At 38.6% G+C, this 27,996-nt stretch overlaps 1 protein-coding gene across 1 annotated transcript; it reads left to right on the forward strand.

Moving 5' to 3' along the window:
- The first annotated feature begins 319 nt into the window (after positions 1-319).
- On the forward strand, positions 320-27,970 carry LOC134673843 (DNA ligase 1). The gene is made up of 17 exons (XM_063531881.1): positions 320-789; positions 1,551-1,697; positions 1,981-2,236; positions 2,592-2,771; positions 3,726-3,888; positions 7,379-7,470; positions 10,181-10,384; positions 11,321-11,405; positions 12,558-12,693; positions 13,075-13,265; positions 14,328-14,474; positions 15,496-15,616; positions 17,574-17,736; positions 19,573-19,736; positions 20,819-21,060; positions 21,296-21,442; positions 22,166-27,970. The coding sequence occupies exons 1-17, from the start codon at positions 562-564 to the stop codon at positions 22,296-22,298; spliced, it is 2,799 nt and encodes a 932-aa protein (XP_063387951.1). The 5' UTR covers positions 320-561; the 3' UTR covers positions 22,299-27,970.
- The last annotated feature ends 26 nt before the right edge of the window (positions 27,971-27,996 follow it).

The raw sequence follows: 27,996 nt of genomic DNA on the forward strand, positions 1-27,996 counted from the left end.
CCGTATAGCGGTCCCGTTCGCAAATTCTACAACTCTTCTCTTCACGAACAGGCTCTATCTATGTTTGAAATGAGAGAGTCCCTGGCCAAACTATAGATGGTCAAGAAAATCGTGTCAGTAGCAAAAGGCGCGAAATTCAAATTTTCTATGATACGATATCCCTTCGCGCCTACACTTTTCAAATTTGCCGCCTTTTTCTACTGACGAGATTTGCTTGACCGACTATACATATGGGGCCGTAGTTAGTCTACACTCCGCCTTACGATGGCGCGTAAATGCGTAGAGCCGAGCCGTAGATTCGTATTGGCGTCTGTTCGATTTCGCGCCCTTTGTTTTGTGTCAGTTAGACGTCATTACAAGGTTAAAGCAAATTCATTCTTATTTGAACGCATTAGAATATTAATTACCGTATTGAATTTCTGTAACATTGTTTACATTTTGACAGTCAGAAGTTTGGTTATAATCGTAAAAGTGCTAGAATTCGTTACTGATTTTATCGTTTTCCAACATGAATAAATTGAATAATGTATTTATTACAATACTGTGGTGCAATGTTAACATATGAATTGCGTTAATAAATTATTTTTACCGTGTAGATTAGTTATAACCAGTGCTAATAGATTCGTTTGTCCATCAGTTAGATTTCTTCAGAGTTCAAAGCACAGAAGCCTTTTATTTCCTAATATAGAAACTTTACAAGTAAGAACCATGGCTCAGAAGAGTATTATGTCGTTCTTTAAAATCACACCGAAGAAAGACGCGGAAATTAAAAAGGAACAACCTGAAAATGTAAGTTAGATTATTGCTTTCTTTCTTTTCACAAAACTTTGAGTTTGCAAATTATTTAGACAAATATCCTTTTAACTCGAACTTAAATACCGTTTATTTTAGATTTAGCATTCAAAATGTAAATCAATAAATGCACTTATTACCCAAGCCCAGAGCCCATTGCATTACATAGCTGTTTTAAATGCTGTACACATCTTACTTAATTCAGTCTTCCGAACTGGTATCCTAAATAAGATCCTAAAAAAATTGTTCCTAGTTAGTACAGTCAGACTTACTAACTGTGGTCACACCTTTGCTATTTAGGATTCAGAATTTTGGAATTAAGTAAGATGTGCGAGACACTTATATCTACAAAATGCCAAATATTTTTGTACCTAACTGGCAAGGAAGCAAATTTAGTGTTTAACAAGTCTAGTACCCTCTCATATGTCCATTAAGTAAAAAATTAACTTTAACATATACAGACAAGAGGTTAACATGTGACATTATTTATGAAAAGGGACCTTATTGTCAATGGCACTTACTCCATTATTAACAATATACTTATAGTGCCGCGCGACGCTGTGCAGCGTAAGCGCTATCGACAATAAGGTCCCTTTTCATAGATAATGCCCCATATAAGTATCTGTCTACAATGTTTTAAAATTTTCAATACATCTTTCATCAACCTCAACTGGGAAGTTGTGGGAGTAACTTAAAATAATATTATCATCAACAGTCACATTTAACATTATTTAAACTTTTATTTGATCATTTTACAGGACACATCTCTTGAAGATGCAGAAATGAAAGAACCATCACCAGTCCAAAATGGAAAGGATAAGAGGTCCTCAAAAAGGCAGAGGCTGGACAGCAATAGCAGTGAGTCCCAGTCTCCGAAGAAGGAGAGTCCACCGACATCTGTTACGGTAATTATATCATTGGCTTTCGAGTCTGTTACAGACTATTTATTTATTTATTTAGAAATTTAAATCAGGCAACAACAATACATACCTTACAGACTTGCATACATATGTATTTTATAAACTTAAAACTAAACACTATTTAGTCGACAAAACACAGTGGCTCCATTGCATGGGTGCTTAGAAAGGGGCGGCTAGTAGTTACTACAGGGCCTGGGGCCTAGGGCGGCCAACATTACAAATCTGCCACAGATAACTTTACTATAGATGTAACCATTTCTTTCTCTAGAAAAAGAAGGTCAAAAGACAACGAATAGAGAGCTCAGATAGTGAATCAGAACCTATTAAATCACCTGAAAAATCACCCGGCAAATCACCTGAGAAATCATCTGAAAAGTCACCCGGGAAATCACCACCGAAGTTAACGGAAACATCCCCAGTGCAGTCCCCGGTGAAGGAGATAAAAATAGAGAAGAGTGAGAATGTGAAGACCTACCAGTCACCGAAGAGTAAGAAGGCTAAAGGGAAGAAGGAGGGCAAGAATGGTATGTTATTAGGGTTCCGTACTCAAAGGATAAAAACGGGACCCTATTACTAAGACTCCACTGTCTGTCTGTCACCAGGCTGTATCTCGTTTTGAGATATTGGGGAAATAAGAAATATCTCTTTATTTTCCCTTTTTTTGTTAATAACTTCTGGTTTTTTTGATATGGGAATAAACACTTCGAATATATTTTTCTAGACATCATTCCGATTCGTATTTTTAGGAGTAGTATTTGAAAAATAGGGATTTTTCACCATTTTGAACTTGTGAACCACACTATCTCACTTGGCTGGTTTTTTCTTACAACAATAAATTTTATTTTTAAACTATTTTGATTAATTTTGCTTCGTTTTCAGAAAACATTGCCAAAAACGTGATAAAAAAAGAAAAATCGCCACCACCAAAGAGTCAAACAATAAAGAAAGAGAAGTCTCCGCTTAAAGAGAACGGAAAAGACAAGACTCCAGAGAAAAAAACCAAAGAGGTCAAGAAGGAAGCTAGCGTTAAGATGGAAAAAGAAACTGGACTGGTTCCAGGTATGTAATGTATATAACAGAAAATCCTATTAATATTATAAAAATTCTAAAGTGACTCTGTCTGTCTGTTACCTATTCACGCTTAAACAGCTGAACTTTAGATGAAGTTCTGAATGGAGATAGTTTGAGTTACGGAAATAAATAAATAATATAGGACATTCTTACAGAGATTGACTAAGTCAAAGAAGGCTTGTGTTGTGGGTACTCAGACAACGATATATATATATATATAGAAAACAACCATGACTCAGGAACAAATATGTGTGTCATCACACAAATAAATGCCCTTGCTGGGATTCGAACCCAGGACCATCTGCTTCACATGCAGGGTCACTACCCGCCAGGCCAGACCGGTCGGTCAAAGGACAAAGGATAGCTTTTTTTATAAGTAGAACCAATTACAACATTTTTTCTAAAAAAACCGTGCCACTATTGTGTCCTGGGGGGCCTAGCCAATATAGTACAAACGCCAAACAACAGATGCGACGAAAAGTCACTATTTCCATTATTTGAGTTGCATTTGACGTTTTCTACTAACGATTGTCATCTTTGCTAGGGCCCCTGGGTGCATAGCCAACGTGCAATTGTTAAAGCTCCGTAGCGAACGAAACGCATCGCACTAGTGTGGTAGAGTGATACAGAGAGATGACTACGTTACGCTACGGAGCGTTAACGATTCGCACATTGGCTACGCGCCCCGGGCTGAATAGCATACAATCCCGGAGGGGCAGGCAGAGACCACGGATTTTCACTTGCTACGATCCTGACATACCACTTTCGCTTCCTTCACTTTCATAGAATTCCTCATACACGCTCGACGGTGTAGGGTGCTCTTGACCTGGCCATTCTTCAGCATTTCCCCGATCTGATCACAGAAAGACCGCCGAGGTCTACCCCTTCCAACAACAACGCTAAAAAATGGACCACCCTTATAACCCACTTTCTCTGTTACAGAAACCGAATACGACCCCACAAAGTCGAAATACCACCCGGTCAACGACGCCTGCTGGGCGCCGAAGCAACCCGTCCCGTACCTAGCCCTCGCCAAGACACTTGAAGCCATCGAGGCCATTTCAGCACGACTCAAGATTATAGAGATACTGAGCAATTATTTCAGGTAAGAGACACAGATCAAGAAGCTTATACATACTCATCTGTTTAGTTGTATACTCTGTAGTTTCAGGTATTTAAATAAAAGTAATCAAAATTTACCCTCAAATTGCTCTTATTTATTTATTGAATCAAGTTATATATAACATTACAGCTTGCGCCAAAGCGTTACATAGATTCATAACTTAAAACTACTTATTTTCTAATTTAAAACTAACTTACATCTACGAATATCTGTCTTGCATCCTTTCAAGCACTCCCTTCCATTCAGATATCAGCCTCCCTGTCCCAGTCGCAAACAAATCACTCTCAGGCAGTGCCGCGAGTAAGGAGTTGGCGAGCGCAGTTGCGCGCAGTACGGGGGAGTGTACGCGCAGACGAGTGCGCGAGTGCATTACGGCCAATATGGGCGGGCGCCTCCGTCTACTACAGTACGCGTCAGGTGCAGAAAGTTTAAGAAACTTTTCTAAGAGGCCAAGGCTATCTATTTTACACCTCAAAACCTTAACTATAAAGCATGCCAGTCCTAGATTTCTGCGCAGCTCTTGTGAGTCATAGCCTAAGTGTCCCTGCAGAAATCTAGTCGGGTACATGAAGGGGTAATATGTATGTATTTTCTTATACAGGTTGCGAAGGAATTTCTTTTGGACTTGTTCGAGTGCCAGGATATACTTCTTTTCGTGTGGACTCCACACTACAGCGTTTGTCTCGAGTATGCTTCTTACGAGTACCGTATATAGCGCTCGCGTAGCATCTACAGTGAGCGAGACAGCATTGCGTAGTACGAAGCCCAACCTTTGAAACGCCTTGCGGGTGACATCCTGTATGTGTGGCCGGAATGTGAGCCGCGAGTCGAATATTACTCCGAGGTCACGAACTTCTTCGACGCGGGCCATTGTGCTCCCTGCCATGCGGTAGTAATGGCAGAGAGGCAAGGAAGAAAGAGAATAGGTCATTACCTCACATTTTGCAATGTTAAATAATAGCCTGTTTCCCAAACTCCATTCATAGACCGCGTCGATGTCCTCCTGAAGGTTTTCACAGTCACTAGCGGATTTAACTGCCATGATCAGCTTCACGTCGTCTGCAAATAACAGTACCGTAGATTTTCGAATAACTTCAGGTAAGTCATTTATCAAAATCAGGAAAAGATATGGCTCTAAGTTTGATCCCTGACTTATACCTGAGCGTGTTGTGTACGTCTCGGAAAGATAGGGGCCATACTTAACAAATTGTTTTCTGTCCTTAAGGTAACAAGAAAACAAGCGCAATAGGCGGGGGGTGAATCCCATCTTTCCCAGCTTAAGTAGCATTACGTCGTTGTCCACCCTGTCGAATGCCTTCTGGAAATCGAGATAGACGATGTCAACCTGACAGTGATCGTCCATCTTACTAGAGAGAAGGTCCACCAGTTCCATCAGATTGGTGGCCATAGATCTCTTAGGTAGAAAAGCATGCTGTTGGCTAGCGATATATGGCAAGCACTGTGGTAGAAGGTAATCATGGAGAACCATCTCAAACACCTTGGCAAGGGCAGACAGTATGGCAATGGGCCGATAGCTTTCCACGTTCAACTTGGAACCTTTCTTAGGGATCGGGGTGACACGGGATATTTTCCATGTATCTGGATACTCGCCACTGTTCAGTATCAAGTTGAAAATGTATGTGATCACATCAATCAGGAGATCAATGCAACCTTTAATTATGAATGCCGGAATTGCATCCGGACCTGCAGATGTACCTGGCTTCAGTCGCTTAACTGCGCGCCTGATAGAGTCAGCAGTGATTGTTCTTATATCCACAAGTTGTGAACTGGCCAAGGTATTTGAGCTGGCCTGCCTTGGGTCGAGTTTCGGAGTATCTCGAAGGAAAACCGATTGGAAGTGCGCAGCGAATGCATCGGCTGCACCAGCTCCCTGATATTCCTTACCATCTCGAGTGACTACTGGCTCAGTTCCCCCATGACTCCGTAGGGTATTAACATATTGCCAGAAATGGGAGGGATTGGTGGATAAGGCGCGGGACGCGTTAGAAGTATAGGCGTCATAGGCTACTTTAATGTCTTGTTTGATTTTTGATCTTAATGTCTTAAATTGGTCTCGGACACATTCGTTTTTAGTTCGCTTCCATTCTCTATGAAGGCGGGCTTTAAGCTCGATGTCAAGAATAATGGCTTTAGTGTAATAAATGGGATAGCTGCGACTACGTTTCTTTGTCCGTATTTTTTTAGGAACACATCGATCAAATATATTATATAGTTTTGTATTGAATAAAGCGACTGCGAGATCAGGCTTACCCGTTTCGTATATTTCACACCAGTTTAAGTCTCGCGTTGCGCAGTAAAGATTGTAGAAGTCAGCCTTTTGGAAGTTCCAGTCTTTCGAATTATCTACATTTGAAGGATCCAAAATGGTTGCCTTTTTAGAAAAATCGTATTGGACGGTAAGTAATAGCGGTGGGTGGTGCGCGTCGATGTTTACGAGCTCGTCACCCGGAGCCACGCACCGGACACGCACTGCGCTCTCCATCTCCGCACTCAACAGTACCACATCTAACATTCTATCATTTACATTAGTCACGCAATTAAAATCGGATAGATTACATACAGATAAGAGATAAGTATACAGGTCACAAACATTTGGAGAAGCGCTATACAGATTAAGGTCTCCCACAATAAGTATTTTGGCACTGGAATACATTTCTATAAATTTTTCTACATTGTTGTGTCTTAAGTCAGTTGAGGGTAGATGAAAACATTACATGATCAAATGATGTAGGTTAAAGTCTGGTCGTTCAGTGACAGATCCAGGCGGTTATGTATTTGGTTGGTTAACCAATAAATGTTATAACTACCCGAAAATGTACAAATTGTTTGTTTACAGATACAGACTATACGAGTAGATTGAGGCAAAGTTTTTTTCTACTGTATCTATGTCATCTGCTCTGGTTATGTCATTGAAATTCGATACTATTTCTTACACCATTGGTTCAAATTTAGTATGTTGGGATTTAGGAGGCTGAAGAAAGACAGGCAATAAGCGCGGTCATTGAGGGTTATATTTTTTGCTTCTCAAATTTTTGTTCAAAGTAATGACTCTAAATCAGAGTCATCTTAGCAGTAATGATCTAAATCGCACAAAAAGCATTTATTCATAGCTTTTTCTCGTTAATTTTGTCAACTCTGTGAGTGACCCGCTTTTACAGGGTGTCTAAAAAAAACAGCATTCCCGTTGCCAGGGAGGTTTTGGGATTATACTGAGCAACTTTTACTATGGGACCAACACCGAAACCGCGAAAAAAAACTTACCCCCCCATAGAAAATGGACCAGCCAAAATATATGAAACAGCCAAATTTCTTTCGCGATTTCGGGGTTGGTCCCATAGTAAAAGTTGCTCAGTATAATCCCAAAACCTCCCTGGCAACGGAAATGCAGTTATTTTTTAGCCACCCTGTATATTTAAATATACTTTTCGCTCATGGCAGTTTTCTATTTCAGGTCCGTGATAGTGTTAACTCCGGAGGACTTACTTCCGAGTGTGTATCTCTGTCTGAACCAGATCGCGCCAGCGTACCATAGCTTGGAGCTCGGTAAGTTAATTGTGAAAACTTACATACACAGACGGATGGAAGAAGACCTTACAGATCTTAAGGGCCCTTACAGACGAGCGACAGTACACTACACTCGTCGATGTGTGTGTGTCTGTGTGTGTGTAGTAGACTACACATCGACGAGTGCGCGCTGTCCACATCTAGCTTCAAAATAAGTAATTAAGAAATACATAAACTCTTGTCAGGATGTATAGTTCGTTTTTTTTAGCATTAGAAAGAACTTGCAAGAAGGTAAGCGATCTTGACATGTCTTTTAATTGAAAAAAGCTTTTTAAAATTCAAAAACTATTACTTATGAAAGCAGAAGAATATAAATGATCGTATTAGAATCATATTTGTTACATATTTGCCGCAACTTATTTTTAAAATGTGTTTTTCAATTAAAAGACACTCCAAGATTGTTTACCTAATTTCTAATGCTAAAAAAAACGAACTATACATACACAGACGGATGGAAGAAGACCTTACAGATCTTAAGGGCCCTTACAGACGAGCGACAGTACACTACACTCATCGATGTGTGTGTGATGTGTGCGCGCTGCGACGGGCGCCGACGGTCGCCGATGATCGCCGAATGCTGTCGCGGGCGGTCGCTGGCGTACTGTCGCTCGTCTGTAAGGGTTAGGACCCTTTGCGTTTCGCCATACAGAAATATAAGTAAAGAAGGAGCGGTAACTCCATACATCAGTTTTCTTGCCAAAACGCGAGTTATTTCGTAGTAGACATCTAGCGTCAAAATAAGTAATTAAAAATAAATAAACTCTTGTCAGGATGTAGATATGTTGTGGATACAACTGGGAGGACATCATCATATACAAGGTGGCTAAAAAATAGCTGCATTCCCGTTAGGGCTCGCGGTCGGGTCCGGGTTTCGGGTACCCGTTGCCGGGGCCCCGTTCTCGTGCTACACGAAACCGGATTTGTGGCCCGTTCGGAACGGATAATTAGGATCCGTGTAATTAAGATCCGTGTACCCGTGTTACCCGTGTGTCCGGATCCACGGATATTAACTACACACGGGTCCGGCCCGTTCTCGACGTATAGTGACGATGACGATTGATCGCGTTCTTTATAAAACCAAAGAATCTTATACCTTTAAACGAGCAATTCCATTATATTCAAATACTAAATGTACTATTTAACTAAACAGACTTGTAACCATTGTGACCAATAAACTTTCATTTTAATTTTTTCAATTTCTACCTATTTTTCGAGCATCTCGGAAATGGCTCTAACGGTTTCGATGAAATTTGCTGGGCGGGGGGGGGGGGGAACAAAACGAAAAAAAAAACATAACGGCAACAACTAGGTATGACTAAATGAAAATAGCTGAACTAAGATTAGATACTTTGACCGACTGAGTGGCAAACTAAAATCTTAAAAAATCCAATTCTTGTTTGTAAAACAGCACGGCTACTTCTTTAACTTTCCAAACAAAAGGTATGCCGGGTAAAATACCTGTGTCAAAATTGCCACGGCTATTTTATTGCATGTGCCGCCCGCAAACCATTATTATCTTAATCTACACGTGTACATTTCTATGAACTTAACACGAAATAAAAATTATCTAAGTAATAAGTGGGAATATGAGAAAAAACTAGAGTCGGACAAAAAAAGTCTTCAGCGGATTTATAGCCCACGCAGTGCAAGTGTCATTTATATACGTCATAATTTCATAGAAATTGCGATTGAAAAAAAATTTAGATTTAATAAAATCAATACGTTCATTTTATAAATTAACGTATTGATTTGGTTAAATCTACATTGTAAGCCTATGATTACAGTTCTTATTTAGGTATTTATTATTTTAAGTGTTAGTTGAGTTTAAGATTATGTTTAGTTCAATTACCTACATATTAGTAACGTGCAACGTTACAAAGTATGACGTTTAAAATAACTCTTTTACTGCGTGGGCTATCAAATCCGCTGCAGACTATTCTTGGTCTGACTCTAGTATCTTAATATTTATAATAAATCTACATGCTCATTATTTAATCATTTTTACAAGCAGTAACATTTAATATACAATTGGTGTCTCATTTAATATAATCCAACTAAATTACATTTCAGCAACACCTCCATATTTCACAAGATAAATCAAAACATTATCCATCAGTAGAATACCACCTCTTAAATATTGTTTAAACTCGAACCGGCCGGGGGAGTCGGTCCGCCGGCGCCGTGTATTCAATACCCGAACGAAGCCGAAGTCCGCGGCTCCGGAGCCGAGCGTAGATCCGGAGCCGAACGCACTACACGGGAACGGATCTTGACGGGTTCGTGTAATTCGGAGGCTTAGCACCGCCGGGGCTAAGAACACGGATACACGGGTTGGCGTGTAGCACGGATATCGGGAGCCCTAATTCCCGTTGCCAGGGAGGTTTCGGGATTATACTGAGCAACTTTTACTATGGCACCAGCCCCAATCTCGCAAAAAATAAATTGGCTGTTTCATACATTTTGGCTGGTCCATTTTCTATGGGAGGATAAAAATTTTTTCACCATTTCGTGGTTGGTCCCTTAGTAAAAGTTGCTCAGTATAATCCCAAAACCTCCTTGGCAACGGGAATGCTGTTTTTTTTAGACACCGTGTATTAAAAAGCAATTTTTGTACTAGTTCATGATTTTGACTTTTCATGTTCAAATTATTTCACTAAACACATTCGTTACTTAATTTTTTCTATTCCAGGCATAGCAGAAACCTACCTAATGAAAGCCATAGGCCAGTCCACCGGCCGTACCCTAGCCCAGATGAAGGCAGCGGCTCAAAAGACTGGAGACCTCGGCGCCGTGGCAGAACAAGCTAGGTCTACACAGAGAACCATGTTCACACCGCCACCTTTGAAGACCAGAGCTGTGTTCAATGCTCTTAAAGAGATCGCTGGAATGACTGGTAAGACTCAAGACTTAAACGCGTTTTAGACACAATTTCTCGGGCCCTATGTATTAATACCTTGCCTTCAACCACCCTGTATTCCCTAAGTCCACCTTAAGTCTGACATCCGTCCAGTCCTAAGTCGCTCTATCAGAGAAAACTGGAGATCTCGGCGCCGTGGCAGAACAAGCCAGGTCTACACAGAGAACTATATTCACACCGCCACCTTTGAAGGCGAGAGCTGTGTTCAATGCTCTTAAAGAAATTGCTGGAATGACTGGTAAGATTGACTCACGTCGCAAACTCGTAACGTTATGGACTACACTCTGGCCTCCCCGACCAATTTGTACTTGCTAAGTCCCTTTTAAGTCTGTTTACACCCTATCCGAAGAAACTGGAGACCAGAACAAGCCAGGTCTACACAGAGAACTATGTTCACACCGCCACCTTTGAAGACTAGAGCTGTGTTCCGTGCTCTTAAAGAGATAGCTGGAATGACTGGTATGTAAGTTTTTTGTTAAAAATTACATTACAACGACTGTAACCTGTCATCATTTATTTAACATAGCTACCTAGGTTTGATAACTTTCAGCCTTAGAGAATATAACCAACGGAGACGCCATGTCTATAATTTTAGGTACAAAATAGTCTGCCGTTTTTTGCAGGGGAGGGGCACATCAAATGTATACGTAACGTAAACATAGCCCTGTCAGATAAACGTCAGTTCATACATGTGGTTGACATGTCATTGACCATTGGCCGCCTATTTTCGACAGAGGGGAACGCCTGTTAATGACCACTCCGTTGGTTGTATTCTCTAAGCTTTCAGCTCAATCTGACAATGAAAACTAATTCAAATCAACCAAACTTAGTTTGAAAAAAAAAACAGTCTATTTCTCCATTGCCTTTTAGTTTTAGTGATTTTTTACTCACAGTGTCTTCTACTGCTTGCAGGTCAGGCCTCGGTTAATAAGAAAATAGGCAAGATTCAATCGCTGTACGTCGCGTGCCGCTTTTCAGAATCCCGATACTTAATAAGGTATTCATTTATTGTACAATATAATATTATATATAATATAGTTCGTTTTTTTAGCATTAGAAATAATCTTGATGTGTCTTTTAATTGAAAAAACAAACTTTAAAAATAAGTTACGGCAAATATGTAACAATTATGAATCTAATACGATCATTTATTATTCTTCTGCTTTCATAAGTTATAGTAGTAGTAGTAGTTATAGTTATAGTTTTTTTTTAAAGTTTATTTAAAAGACATGTCAAAATTACCTTCTTTCAAGTTCTTTCTAATGCTAAAAAGAATGAACTATAAGAAATGGTGTTATATTTTTTGGTATAACACATTTTTTCCTAAGCACTGATCAGTGCAAACGAATTCAAACCTATTGTTTTAAACAATGGATTTTTAAGTTAATGAGCACTGATCAATTAATGAAAAATAGTATATTTGTATAGGTAATTAATATGTTATTCGTAATTTATTGATCGTTTTTGCTGTTGTAATTATAGCACCGCTCACAATCTCTCTGCTTAGCCTTAAGGTTGACTGGTAGAGAATGCCTTATGGCATTAAGTCCGCCTTTTGTACTATAAGATTTTTTTATGTGCAATAAAGATTAAATAAATAAATAAATCAATACTTACACATACGAAGGATTAAAAGAAATTATAAATAGAAATAAAAGTCATAATTAAAGAAAAAGTGACCATACCCACCGCTCATTTAATAACCAGAAAATTTAAAATCAGAAGTATCATACCCATATGTGTTTCATTCAAGAGAACATCTTCTCGCGCAGTGAATTGCACGTTTGGACTGGATTAAAGACAGAGACATCGCCTGACTTATTTATCATTAATAAAACCGGCCAAGTGCGAGTCGGACTCGCGCACGAGGGGTTCCGTACCATTGCGCAAAAAACGGCAAAAAAAAACACGTTGGTTGTTTGGGAGCCCCACTTGAAGAGATATAGCCTGGTGACAGACAGACAATGGAGTCTTACCTCCTTATTTATAAACGTTTACTAAAGTTGACGAGCCGATAATAATCGTTTGTCCCTTTCCATCATACCAATTCGTCGGAAAGGGACAAACGATTATTATCGGCTTGTCAACTTTAGTAAACGTTTATGAATAAGGGGGTTAGTATTTAATAGGGTCCCGTTTTTGTCTATAGATCGCTGGAAGGCAAACTCCGCATTGGTCTCGCAGAGCAGTCAGTGCTACAAGCGCTCGCACAAGCAGCTGCCACGTCTCCGCCCGGATCTGATGTCCTCGACGCAAGCCAGGGACTGTCGGCCGCGGAGTTCAAGGTTCGATCCCGTCCATTAATATACAGTCAACCATAAGCTCTATACCTGCAGCAGTCGCCGTCCCATCGTCTTTCTCCCGTCACTATACTCTGTATCTTTAGATATTTAAATAAAAGTAAACAAAATCCCCAAATGGCCCCAAATAAGCCAGTTGAGGGTAGATGAAAACATTACACGATCAAAATAATGTAGGTTAAAGTAAGGTCGTTTAGTGACTGATCCAGGCGGTTTTTTATTTGGTTGGTTAACCAATAAATGTTATCTTAGCTACTCTGTAATGTACAAATTGTTTATTTACTTGTATGCATTTAAATACCTAAAGATACAAGAATATAATTCAGTATACTTTTTTAATTGAAAAAAAAAACTTATTTTTTACAGGCTATAGTCGACGAACAAGCCCTTATAATCAAAACTACGTACTGCGAGTGTCCGAACTACGAACTTATCATCCCGGTACTATTAGAACACGGGGTAAAGGCGCTTCCACAACATTGCAAGCTAACGCCGGGTATACCGCTCAAACCTATGTTGGCACACCCTACTAAAGGCGTCCATGAGGTGCTTAATCGGTAAGCAATCCGTCTCACTCTCTTAGTAACTAACTTCTCTCTCCCTTTCTCTTGATCGATCGCTAAATAGACACATGACGTGCTAAACCAGTAAGTACCTACTTTCTTAACAAGCATCTCGAGTGTAGAGTCATATGTAGAGCAATCTCAACAAACATACATGATATCATCATATAGTTCAGGCACATGTAAACTATCACTATTTTTAAGTTTTGTTTTATATGAATGTAACCATGAAATACGTGTTTTTTGAATAAATTATGTTTATGTTTATGATTTATTCAGCAAATAGGCCACAGGGGCACTTTTACCTGTCAAATTTTTACAAGATGTCCAATGTGTGTTTTGTCTCACATTTTGCTTAGGGGTTGTGCACAAATCACGCGAGGTGTTTTCGGCTACTTTTTGATCCCCCCTCTCCCTTGGTGATATTTGGTTTTTGGATACCCTCCCTCCCCCCACACAACCTCACGTGTATTTTTTTTTAAATATTTTCATTCGATCTAATTTTAAGATAAATAGTAGTTTATATAGAAAATCTTGTTTATTTTTCTATTTTCGTTAAATGGACTCGCTATTTTGAAGTGCAGAGTGAAGATTTATGTTTAACATAACCGAGAAAAATATCATCCTCATGTGGTAGGTCTTTTTTTCTTAGTTTCGTTCACTGTAGAAAAATACACGTGAGACCTTATACCCCCCTCCACCAACGTGATCTATCGTGATTTTTTCGTGACCCCCCTCGGCCCCCTCCCCCTATAGAACCTCGCGTGATTTGTCCACAAGCCCTTATTCTTTCTTTGTCCAATGTGTATTTTGTCTCACATTTTTGCTTAATGAGATAGTGCATTGATATTAGACAGGTGGAATACCACTTAGGCCCACTTGCACCATTCCACTAACCTGGGGTTAACCGGTTAAACCTGGAGTTACCATGATTACCAGTACAATTTGACACTGGGTTAACGGTTTAACCGCTTAGCCACGGGTTATTGAGATGGTGCAAGTGGGCCTTACGGGTGTATCAAAATTTAGTATTAACCAAGCATTTTTGTTTTTCAGATTCGAAGGCACGCGATTCACTTGCGAGTACAAATATGACGGCGAGCGCGCGCAGATCCATGTGCCGAAGACTGAGACTGAAGGGAGAGAGGTCGCTGACCTTACTAAAGCGTCTATCTTCAGTAGGAACCAGGAGAATAATACTACGTAAGTATTCGCTATGCCAGGCGTGGCTCACTCCGCGATTTCGTCGCTTTGCAACAGGTAGCTACAAGTACATCCGTTCCACACCAATTTTGGTGGCTAGCCATAAGCCGCGCGTGGCGCTGTCGCCACCTAGCGGTTATATCTGTCCTAATCGTAACAGACGCGTTTTAGAGAGTGAATCTTCTGTACCTAGTACTATTATTTATTCTGTGGCTACGCGGACGAGAAATGAATTTATTGGGTAAATATTGAATAGTTATCGTTGTTTTTCGTCAAAATGTCGTGATTCTGTATCTGTTTGGTCAAATTAGCAAAATATCTGGGAGAAAAACATATAAAAACTCGAAAATGCGCGTTTTCCCAGAGATAAGACCTAGCCAGATCAATTTATCGCCTCCCAAAACCTCAATATAACAAATTTTATCGAAATCGTTAGAGCCGTTTATGATCCCCAAAAAATATATATAAGCAGTTGGCAATATTAACCCGGTGCCACGTGACGTGACTTTATATATAAGTAAATAAATAAACAAGAATTGCTCGTTTAAAGGTATATAGGATTTAGGGACCTTGCACCATGGTAATAAGGAGTTATTCACTAATTTTATTTTACAATAGCAGAAATTTTATAGATTTTTTACTTCCCCATTGATTTTCCAAGCGCTGGTGGCCTAGCGGTTAGAGCATGCGACTTTCAATCCGGAGGTCGCGGGTTCAAACCCCGGCTCGTACCAATGAGTTTTACGGAACTTATGTACGAAACATCAGTTAATATTTTCGGTGAAGGAAAACATCGTGAGGAAACCGGACTAATCCCAATAAGTCCTAGTTTCCCCATTAGGTTGGAAGGTCAGATGGCAGTCGCTTCCGTAAAAACTAGTGCCTCCATCAATTCCTGGGATTAGCTGTCAAGCGGACCCCAGGCTCCTCTATGAGCCGTGGCAAAATGCCGGGACAACGCGAGGAAGAAGATTGATTATTTTCCAACTTCATTGAGTGTCCAACTATTGCTTGTTTTCAGGAAATACCCGGACATCCTACAGCGGCTACCTTCACTGCTGAAAGCGGAGGTGTCGAGCTGCGTGTTAGATTGTGAGGCCGTCGCGTACGACACAGTCAATAAGCAGATTCTGCCTTTCCAAGTAAGAATAAGAACATTTGTTTTTGGATCACATACAAATGATATTTAAAGGGTGAGTACTATTAAATTGTCGCTAACATATTCCGTTTTTTTTTCTAGACTCTCAACCTTTTTGGTAAAACTTATTATATATATCAAAATTAGAATGTATTGGCATATTTTATTCTTAAAAAAAAACATTCACTTGTATTTGTCTTTCAAGATGTCGTCAAAAGAAAAAAGCGTGCGCGAATTAATTTTGCAAAAATTTACTATGAATCCCTATATATCTACTTTGGAACTTGCAAAATCGTGCAATACAACTCGGAGAACAGTGCAAAGGACCATAAAAAAGCTAAAACGAGGTAAAACTACTGAAAGAAAGCAGCGAGAGGGTCATCCGACAAGAAAACGGAACAAAAAGTTGGAATCAAAGGTGTGTAAGCTGTTTGATCAAAATCCGGCTATTTCGTCCCGAGATGTGTCCAAAAAAGTTGGAACAAGCCAAAGCAATGTACAAAAAATAAAAAAAAACTGCGGTATTGTTACATACAAAAAACAAAAAGCTCCGAAAAGAACGGTTGATCAGTATAATCGAGCAGTTCGACGTTCTAGATTATTGTACGCCTTGTTTGTTCAAAATACAGCAGGTTGCTTAATCATTGATGACGAAACGTATGTAAAGGCTGATTTCAATTCAATACCAGGCAATCAATACTTTTCTTCCCGCAACGTCTCGGGTCTGCCTGAATCAGAAAAAGTGATTCCAGTCGAGAAATTTGCCAAAAAGTTCCTCGTGTGGCAAGCGATATGCCAGTGCGGTATGAGAAGTTCGCCTTTTGTAACCACTGGCACAATTAACACAGATATTTATATATCCGAATGCCTAAAGAAAAGGTTGTTGCCACTTATTAAAAAGCACAATTGTTCGACATTATTTTGGCCGGATTTGGCAAGTTGCCATTATTCATCTAGAGCTATGGATTGGTATAATTTGAATTCTGTCGATGTTGTACCAAAGGGATTAAATCCGCCAAATTGCCCAGAATTACGGCCGATAGAAAAATACTGGGCAAATATAAAAACAAAATTGCGGAAAACATGCCAACCGGCCACATCATTGCCCGATTTCAAAAGGAAGTGGATTAAATGTACTAAACTTATCACAAATGATTCCGTGCAAAATTCTATGAGTCGGGTCAAGAGTAAAGTCCGAGAATTCTCACGTCGTGCTTTAGACAAACAATAAAACGGTTTTAGCTCGCCTATTTTATCATAAACTTACCAATAATAAACATTTTTGAATTTTATTGTATATTATTTTATTGTATAAAATTTTATTCAAATTGCGACAATTTAATAGTACTCACCCTTTAGAAACACAAAGAGTGATATTACGTTTGGGTTATGGTATATGTATGTAGTATTCAAAATGTTCGCGTTTTGAACACACATTAACTCACATTTATAGAGGAATTTATTTTATTACCTTTATTTATCGACGTTTCGACACAGGTTTCACTGGAAATACTGGCGATAAATATAACTTTCTCTTTTTCACCACACCAGCTAGCAAAGGCTTACTTTGCACTTCAAAAACTAATAGCAAAGTTGCATTTTTTTCACACGTGAGGTAAAGTAATCAAATGCAAATTTTGAGTTGTTTTCTTATGTTTGCTGGTAGAATTGACGTTTAAATGATGATTTTGGATGATATATATTTAATAACATTCAAATGGATTTGATTTTATTTGATATTTTACATTTAATATTTGCTTCGGGTTGGTGTGGTGAAAAAATTTGTGTTTTAATCGGGGGCAAATTTTGTTTAACCCTCGTGCTTTGAAACCCTCGCAACGCTCAAGATTCCAATCTTTCGCTTGCTCGGGTATCAATATTAGCACGAGCGGTTAAACAACAACTTTCCCCTTTATAAAACAAATAACTATTTTTTATCTGTACGAACCAAATCTCCACAGATCCTCTCCACCCGTAAGCGCAAGGACGCCTCAGCAGGCGACATCAAAGTGCAAGTGTGTGTGTTCGTGTTCGACCTGCTCTATCTGAACGGGCGCGCTCTGGTCAGAGAGCCGCTGGAAGAGAGGAGGAAACTGCTGAGAGATAACTTCAACGAGGTCGAAGGTATGTTTGAAAATTATTGTTTTGGTTCTAGAAGCGAGCGATGTGTCTAAAATGATCTGAAATCTGAACAAGCTATTTTGATAGCATACACTGTGCAAGTGTTATTTTCAAACTTCTATGAAATCATGACGTTTTAAATAACACTTGCACAGTCTGTGCTATCAAAATCGCTGCCATCTTAGCTCGGTCTAACTCTATTTTATTGTAAAGATAATAAGAGCGTGTATAGATTATTTTGAACAGCTAGCACGGATAGCTACTACTGATACTAATTGTAAAAAAATAAAATAAATAAAAATAAAAATCATTTATTTCAGACTTTAGGTCCATTGGGGTTAGTATCATTATTACTAAACTTAAAATTAGGGTTAACATCATATAAAACTAAATAATACATTAAAATTGTGACTGTGCGTTCTAGCGTTGCGCGTTTTAAACGTGGAAATTAAATTATAGGCGTCATCGATTAGTTTTAGGGACAGTATGAAGCTATAGATATATTCCTAAAACGCTTTTATTATGCTTTTACCTCACTGTGATTTTGTGAAGTCATAAGTTGGAGGTTAAAACTCTATATTATTGACATAGCACGCGCGGAGAGACAGATAGTGTGTGAAAGAGAAAGAGTGTATGAGTGAAAGCCATGTTAGTGTGCGGCATCAAAGTGCAAGTGTGTGTGTTCGTGTTCGACCTGCTCTATCTGAACGGGCGCGCTCTGGTCAGAGAACCGCTGGAAGAGAGGAGGAAACTGCTGAGAGATAACTTTAACGAGGTCGAAGGTATGTTTGTATAATCCTTACCAAAACAAAACCAGTTTATAGCCTTTACAGTAAATGGTGATACTTTACCGCACTAGTGCGATAATTAGCACATTACGTAACTATTTCAAATATTTAAATGTACTGTAAAACGTTGTACGATACATGTGCGAACATCGCAACTCGTGTCGATTTAAAACACTCGCTTCGGTGGTGTTTTAATTTATCGCCTCTCGTTCTTCAGAGATAACTTTAATGAGGTACTTATGATATTGGCTGAAAGTCTACTTCTATAGTTCGTTTTTTTTAGCATTAGAAAGAACTCCACAGAAGAAAGCGTGCAGTTTTTATAAGGCTCTTTAATTGTTAATAATTATTGAATTATCTAATGTAGCATGGTCAATACATATAATTTACTTCAAATTATTGCTGCTAAAAGTGCCGGATTCGGAACCACAAGCTTACTTCTGCGAAGTTCTTTCTAATGCTAAAAAAAAACGGACTATATACAAGAACCCAGCAAGAACCATGATAAGTGTAATAACAACCATGAATAAAAACATACACTTTAATACTGCTACTCGCCGCTAGATGTCGCTAGTAGTAATGTGTTTCTTAGGGTGGTATTCCACCTATCCAATTTCTTTGTCTAATGTGTATCGCGTCTCATATTTTGCTTTAATGACAGAGTGAGACGCACTGACAAAGACTTTTGGACAAAGAAATAGGACACTTAAACTATTCCATGATTTTTATAAAAATATTTTTTTGTTAAATTACTATAAAGAATCGGCTACTTTGTTACCATAATCACAGAATAAATAATAGTACTAAGTACAGAAGACTCACTCTCTAACAAAACGCGTCTGTTACGATCAGCACAGATATGGCCGCTAGGTGGCGACAGCGCCACGCGCGGCTTATGGCAAACCCCAAAATTGGGGCCGAACGGATGTACTTTTAGCTACCTGTAGCAAAGCGACGAAATCGCGGAGTGAGACACGCCTGCCATAATGGAATAGCTTTTCTACGTCGGTCCAAAACAGATTTCTAATTATCTATAATTCTATTATCCCAGGTGAATGGCAATTCGCAACGGCCAAAGACTGCAGTTCCATGGACGAAGTGCAGCAGTTCCTGGAGGACGCGGTGAAGGGCAGCTGCGAGGGGCTCATGGTGAAGACCCTGGAGGGGGAACACGCCAGATACGACATCGCCAGGAGGAGCCACAACTGGCTCAAGGTGGGTTTGCTTTGCGTCTCACTTTCTCACTAAGCGTAATGTGAGATGCAAATACAAATTGGACAGGTGGAATACCACCCTAAGACGCTACTCTGTGGTAATAATGTCACAGACTAAAAAGACACCGCATTCTCGGAGAGATTAAGTTGCAGTTTTAAAAGACTTAAAATGCAACTGATTTTTGCACAGAATCAGGTCTCACACATATTTAGGGATGACGAGGATCTCGAAACGTCGGAGGTAAATTTAAAACTTAATTTTACGCGATAAAGTCCCGTCGCGAATAAAATGAGTTAAAATCGTGAAACTTTAAATCAGTGTTATCTAAGGATGGTATTCCATCTGACCAATATATTGGTTCAATGTGTATTTGCATCTCACATTTTGCTTATAAGAGAGTGAGACGCAATGCACATTGGCCAAAGAAATTGGACGTGTGGAATAACACCCTAAGTAATCCGTAAAACGTCGACCACTAACGCCCTCTAGTAACGGGTAGCACAAGTAAAATAGTTCCATCCAAATGGCGTAGATGGCGCTAGTAGTCCGGCAAATGGTGTACTAAAAAATACGAAAATAAGTTCAAAAGTGCATCTTATCTTCAACCCTGCTTCAGTATTTATTATTTTTACAAGTTTTTATTTAAGTATATTTGTTACTTCGTTTATTTAAGTCAAATGCTTGCAAGTTAAGGCGGCGAATCGGCGATAAATGTACGCTTTAATGATATTTTATCATTAATGTATTGAGTAAAAAAATACTATTTCGTTACGTATGTCGCTTGTTGTTATTTAGTTGAGGTTAAGGCCTCATGCTAACGAGCGCTTTTTCAACGCGCGTTAACAAAGCGCTTGAATCCCCCCACACGCTAAATTCGATTTAACGACCAACGCTTAAACTCGAAAATCCAACAACGCTTGATAAAAAGCGCCACCGCGATCGTGTGAATAAATCCCATGTATCCTTTTGTATTATTCAAACTTTTTTTTAACGCGTAAAAGCGTTCGTGCGTGAATGAGGCTTAACTATGTAGTTTATTTTTAATTAAAAAAAGCTACAAACATGAACGTTATTGTTTTCAGCTAAAGAAAGACTACCTAGATGGCGTAGGCGATACCATCGACGTTGTGGTAATAGGCGGGTACCACGGTCGCGGCAAGCGGCGGGGCGTCTACGGGGGCTTCCTACTGGCCTGCTACGATAATACCAGCGAAGAATACCAGGCGCTCTGCAAGATCGGCACTGGCTTCTCTGACGAGGATCTGCAGACGTTTACCAAGACGCTGGAGGAACATGTGATTGAGGCGCCGAGAAATTATTATAGGTGAGTTTGATTTTCTATCTCTATCGCTCGGCGCTTAGAGCTTATAGTTAGAGTGAGGCAGACATATTTAAAGCGCTTCGCGCGAGGGCTAGATCACCAATGATAGGCGCTACTCTATGGCAACAGTGCCACAGACTAAAAAGATACCGCACATTTGAAGAGATGGCATTATGACCTGACATTGCCACTTTATTTGCGGTAAATATAGTTGAGATTTAAAATACTTTTTTTTCAGGTACGACCCCTCCCACGCGGCGGACGCGTGGTTCGCGCCGGCGTGCGTGTGGGAGGTGCGCTGCGCCGACCTCTCCCTCTCGCCCGCGCACCGCGCCGCCGCGGGCCTCGTCGACCCGGAGAGGGGGGTGTCGCTGCGGTTCCCCAGGTAATAGGCTTGATGGCAATTTTTTATTACTAGTATCAGTCGATCAGGTTTGGTTTTAAGATCAAATGTCTATATAAGACCCATTGCATTAACCTCCTAAAACTAAATCTACATTACAATGTACATATTCTAGCAATCTTATTTGAACCTTTCATGAACCAAATAAAGTAGCATTTCTTTTGTTTCGTTGCTTTTTAAAGCAAACGAAATTTGTTCTAATTTACTTCTTGAATAAGGTTCAAATTGAAAATTCGAAAACTTTACACGGTTAAAGCAATACAAAAATCAGAAATGATAGTCAAAGTCCGATAGTCTTACTTCACTCGCGAAACGCTACTAACAAAACGATAAGTGAATGTGACGTCACCGTTCAACTGAGAACCCATTTTAGTATGGAAAATGATTTCGTCGGTGATATATTACGCTTTATTAGTTGCTATACAATCTTATTTTTGATTTAAATGTATGAAAACCATTACTTTTTCATTATTGAAAGTAAAAAAACAAAAATTTGATACTTTCATATCCTTTATTCTTTTTGTCATTTCTATATATTATTTGAATATCCGTATTATTGTGATAAAATGCTAATTTTTTCTCTATTTTACTAGATTTTTTAATAAAATTCAACATGTGTCATCATCCCTATAAAACGACGAGCATGTAACACATATGAGTAAGTTTGTAAAATCAAAGCCTAACTTTCCTACTCCCTATCCACAGATTTATCCGCGTCCGTGACGACAAGACGCCGGAGCAGGCCACGTCGGCGCAGCAGATCGCACAGATGTACCTCTCGCAAGACCAGGTCAAGAACTCCACCAGCAAACCCGTCAACTTTGACGACTTCTACTAGATGACGTCACGTTTATCTCGTCGCGACATGTCGGAGCAGGCCACGTCGGCGCAGCAGATCGCACAGATGTACCTCTCGCAAGACCAGGTCAAGAACTCCACCAGCAAACCCGTCAACTTTGACGACTTCTACTAGATGACGTCACGTTTATCTCGTCGCGACATGTCGGAGCAGGCCACGTCGGCGCAGCAGATCGCACAGATGTACCTCTCGCATGACTATCGTTCCAAGTTTTCTTTACAACACCTTATTATAATTAATTAAGTGCTCCACGCAAAATTGTTATTTTTGATGGTATAAAATAAGATTAGGTACTAATCTATTTTTTATTATTACATGTATATTTACTATACGATGATGGTTCGCTGTGCGTACCAGAACTACCAGAACCCCTAATGTAAATTTCATCGGATAGCGTGACGAGACGTACGCGTTTGCGTTAAATTATATTTTCTCAAACATGCAATGAAATATTGATGTTATGTTCCTTATAATAGGCTGCGAAGTATGACGTTTCAGGTGCGGCTAGGACAAAAGGTACTTAATGGAATTTCATACACATCTTGCAGGCCTAGGCCGGCAAAGTCCTCTTTTTTAATTTTCATTTCACAGATATTTGTGACACAGCATCGTGGCATTCATCCATTAAAAAAAACTAGAGGCAGTATTTGCTTTATGGTTCGTAATGACACTCTGCCACTACGCCTATAAAAAAAAAAAACAATGTTTGCTATAATTTGCAGTTTTATTTGTATAAAATTAACATGAACTTAATAAATAATACATTCTATAATTTTAAATTATAAATTTAACTACACAAATAAAAACAATTAAACTATTTCATCTAAACGTTAGCGGTAAAAAGGTCTACTCAAACACGCGTAGTTATATTTTTTAAATTGTTATGGAGGTAAAGTTGAAAAATATTCATTCTGTTTTATTGGATTTATGGTCGCTTGTTGATTTTTTTACTTTAATATGAGTTCCGACGAAAATATAATGAAATTAATATTAATTGTAATCGTAGGTGTTGGAATTGGCAGCGTAAGCAGAATTGATTTTAAATAACTTGCTGCCTCTGCCGCCAAGTCAAAGACGAAGTATGTTATATGGTTGCTTATGGCAATTTTATTATTAGAGAAACTAAGAAAAATGGTTTACAGTTTATTAAAAACAGTTTTGTGGCATATTTTAAATGAATGTAACTACAAATTCGTCAACATTGTGAAAATTATACTTATTTACTCCATGCATAAAGCAACGATGTATGTGAAACATGATATCAACATGAAAGACTATGTAAACTTATGTGACGAAAACGACAGTCAGACGGATACAAGGCGAAAAAATCAAAGATACATGAAAATATACGGGCAGTAAAAATACACGACTCGTGTAAAACATACGCGTGATAATGATATAGGTACGTGTTGGTTATATTTTGGGTGTAGTTTACTTTTAGTTTTTTCTATAAATAAAACTTGGGTTTCTTGGATTTTTTATTTTATTTATTTCATTGCATGTTTGAGAAAAGCACTATACATACCTCGGCGGGAAATGGGGTTGCCCGCGCTCAGACCTATCCGGCCTCGCTTCGCTCGGCCGTCTATATGTCTTCGGCCGGCAACCCCTTTCGTCCCGGCCGCTGTAGTAATGTACTATTATAAGAGATATAAGGATGTAAAATAATAAAACATTTCATCGTCAATTATCTTTTATTTCATCGATAAACCTATAATAAGTGCTTACGATAACTTATTTATTTAAAAATATAAGTTTTGGCCATGTCGAGTCGAATTAGAGTATTTAATTATTTATTATAACTAACCTAATGGGGCTCAGTCAGAATACTAACAACTGAAAATATCTAAACACTAACTCCAAGAACATATTTGAGCGAAAAATATAGTGCAAATCAAATATTGGTTACTCATATAAATAATAATAAAGTACATTACCATACAAGTGCGAAAAACGGAATTCGCAACGAGTGACGATAAATTGAAACACGATCGAAGGGAGCGTTTTAAATCCACACGTACCTTTTCGCACGTGTATTGTACATGTACAACGTTTTACAGTACATACGGCCCTTTAAGTTTTTGACATAGGCACGTATTGTCCTTAACACTTTGACTACCGAGAACCCGCGTGGTAGGCACTCGTAATGTTTGCTCAGATGCCGGACAACCCGCCCAGCGGGTTGTTTTGTACGCAGATATAGAGGACCGGTTTCTGGGGTAGTGTGCCGTTTTTTGCCCGGTTGCGAAAGTGTTAATCCCGCTCTAGGGCGGTAAAGTACCACCATATGTGCTGTAAAACAATTATGCACTACATTTGTACAAGTCTGTGATGATTGCTATACTGACATACAACTAACATATACAATAAGCTCATTTGCGCGTCGCATGACGTGAGGATCGCCGGTTAGCTGCTACTTATCACAACGCCTAACCCTTTCACTGCCTTCCTACCCAATATCTACCTACTTGTAGAAACTAAAAAATATCAGCGATAGGGTAATTCGCCAGTAACTGGCCACTGTTAGTCATTGGCCACCCTAAACTTAAAATGAATTGTATTAACCAATAAACAGAATTCATTTCTTCAGTATAGGTAATGCTATCAAAAAAGCCGGTCGTACAAAAATTAGAAAACGTCTATGTCTATGTGTACTGACATTTTAAATAGGTCTATGCGGGTAAATTAACTTAATAATAACAATATTGCATTTCAAAATTGTACTGGCCTGTAAAAAATACAGATTATAAAATAAAGTCAAAAATATGTGTGTATAAAGCATAAGTGTATAACGAAAGTGATATTCATTTGATATGGCACGATGTACTTAATAATAATTACATTCTTAAAAATATATTTGTTCGATTTTTCTAAATTGTGATTTTAATATATGCAAATATCATGAGAGAATAGAAAAGATAATAATCATAAAATTATTGTAAAAGTAAAAATAGTAAAGATGTCCAATGTAAATATGTATAAAGTAAACAATAATCGACGTATCACAATAAATAATTAATTAGTATGTAAATTGTGAAGTAGCTGCATACATGTCATAGAGAAATAAGAAAGAGTGGTAACTCCATACATCACTGCTTGACGCTAGATGTGGACTACGATATAACTCGCCAGGGTGGCCAACTCCAATTTTTTTTTACCCCTGAGCTCAACTTAAAAACCCCTAAAACTGTACTATTATTTTGGAAAACCCACTAAATAAAAAATAAAATAAATTATTATAGATTTTCCAAATTTAGAACATTATTATGATTTTCAACCGGTTCGACATTTTAATGATCATACATATGAACGTTATACATAGATGGTCAAGAAAATCCTGTCAGTAGAAAAAGGCGCGAATTTCAAATTTTCTATGAGACGATATCCCTTCACGCCTACATTTTTTCAAATTTGCCGCACTTTTCTACTCTAAAAAAACCCTAAAAAAACCACTAAAAATATTTAGCCCCTAAAAAAACCCCTAGCCGGTTTATTTCCCCCTAAATTTAGTGGTAAAACCACTAAGTTGGCATCCCTGTAACTCGCATTTTGGCAAGAAAACTGATGTATGGAGTAACCGCTCTTTCTTTATGGCTCCTCTACACGATGGGCCAACGCCGACCATTCCATGGGACGCATTTATGCGTTAGAGGGAGCAAGTGATATTGCTATCTTATTCTACCGCATGCCTGCGTCCCTTGGAGTGGCCGGCGCTGGCCCATCCTGTAGAGGAGCCATTACTCGTACATGTCAACTTTCCAGCCCGAGACGGGGCAGGAGAAATCGCCATCAGATATATCGGAGCAGCCACGGTGCTCACAAATATCTGAACAAGCCTTAGAGTGAGTGTGATATTTTAGAGCACCTCGCCCGCTCTCATACATCTGAAGGCGACTGTACAAACGTATAAAAACAAATTCGATTAAAATATAGTACTCATGAGATTCATTTAGGGGTCTTTTTGAAGAGATCACTTATAAAATTTGTATTAAAAAAATCGTAAAAAAATGGTACAAATTCATTCATCTGAGTATGATCTGGGCCGATTAAGATTCTGTTATTTTTTTTTTAGTTAGAATTTGGGTTTGGGAAATATGAAGCGCTCCTCATTCCGTGCAGAATAAACGCGAGATGAGAATTAAAATAAGCAATTCTCCGTTAGTTGATTTACGACAAAAGAAGAAGATTTTTAGAAAATACGGTAAAATTGCGCTTGTAGCACAGAATAGGAAACTCGATCTTTTCACCATTTTCTATCATAACTGACGAGAAATTCGGCAGAAAAAAAGGGCTTTGGGTTTGAACAAGTTCTTTGCTTAGAACCCAATTTAGGTTGCCATTGAATGTCTATCGTTCTGTACCTACAAAGTAATGAGAAATGTTTTTACTAAAAATATCTTAGGGTGTAAACCGGTTATTTATTGTGATAACCGGATTTTCTTATCTGTTAAACCGGTTTCCATAATTTAAATCAAAATTAACTAGAAATTGCTTTATAGGTAATATTAATAAAATTAAATTGTTCTTAACCTAAAAGTGCCCAACGCCATAATATTGAAGTGTTAAGAGGAAACGGTATAGACGCTTCTCCATACAAACGTAGTCCCCATTTTACTCTCTGGATTAGGGATGTAACGATACATGATTTTGCCGATACGATACCGATACCGATTTTTCAAGTAAATAATCGGCGATACCGATACAGATACCGATATTAATGGCATAGTAGTTAGCTAATAAATATAACAAATAAGGAACTATATACTTATTATAAAACATACATATGTATTAATAGACACTCGAATTTGTGAAGTGTGAAAAACTGTAAAAATGCCAAATCAAAATCAAAGAAAACATTTATTTAGGGGTACCACCAAGCAATTAATGCAAAAGTAAATCCGAATCAGTAATTATAGTTCACTTTAGGTAGTTTTTACCCGACTACATCAACGCAAAAGGAGGGTTATTTATTATGGAAACAAAGTGTATTCAAATTATTAGCAACGTCATTCGTTTTGCGCGCTTTTCAAACTGTAACATCGGCTGAATTTAAATCGGCGATGCCGATATATCGGTCTGCCTTGCCTGCTTGTCAAAATTTGGAGCGATTAACAAATTTCATACACTACTAGTCAAATCAGTGTCTTTTTTCGAACTGTTAAAACGATATTACCACTATGGAATTTATATGAAACACTAGCATGTGACGTCACAATCAAATTACCTACTCTTTATAGTTTTATACGGGGTTTAAAATGGAAATTGTGTCTTAAAATAACTGCTGTCTACGTTTCTCTATTAATCTTCTGGTGCTTTATTTCATGCATGGTGTAAAATAATTTATTTTAAATACAGTCAAATACACTATAATCAAAAGTTCGATACCAATCAAACGTAGGGGCATAGTTGTGGTTGACACGGAACCAATCGTGTCAAAATATTTTCAATAATGTTAATATCCAGAGAGGAAAAAGTGGACTACGTTTGTATGAAAAGGCGATTTCGCGCAGAGCCTCCATTTTTGTCTTAAAGCAAAGGGCTAAGTCATCTTAATAACTACAATTGTACTAAAAAATAGGCAAGAGGATATGTACAACTAAAATTACATCACATCCATCAACCATAGACAGAGCAATTACTAAGACTCGTAATGTAGTAAAAATATATGAACTGCGTT

This window comes from Cydia fagiglandana, chromosome 19, assembly GCF_963556715.1.
Source record: "Cydia fagiglandana chromosome 19, ilCydFagi1.1, whole genome shotgun sequence".
In the NCBI taxonomy this organism is placed as follows: domain Eukaryota; kingdom Metazoa; phylum Arthropoda; class Insecta; order Lepidoptera; family Tortricidae; genus Cydia; species Cydia fagiglandana.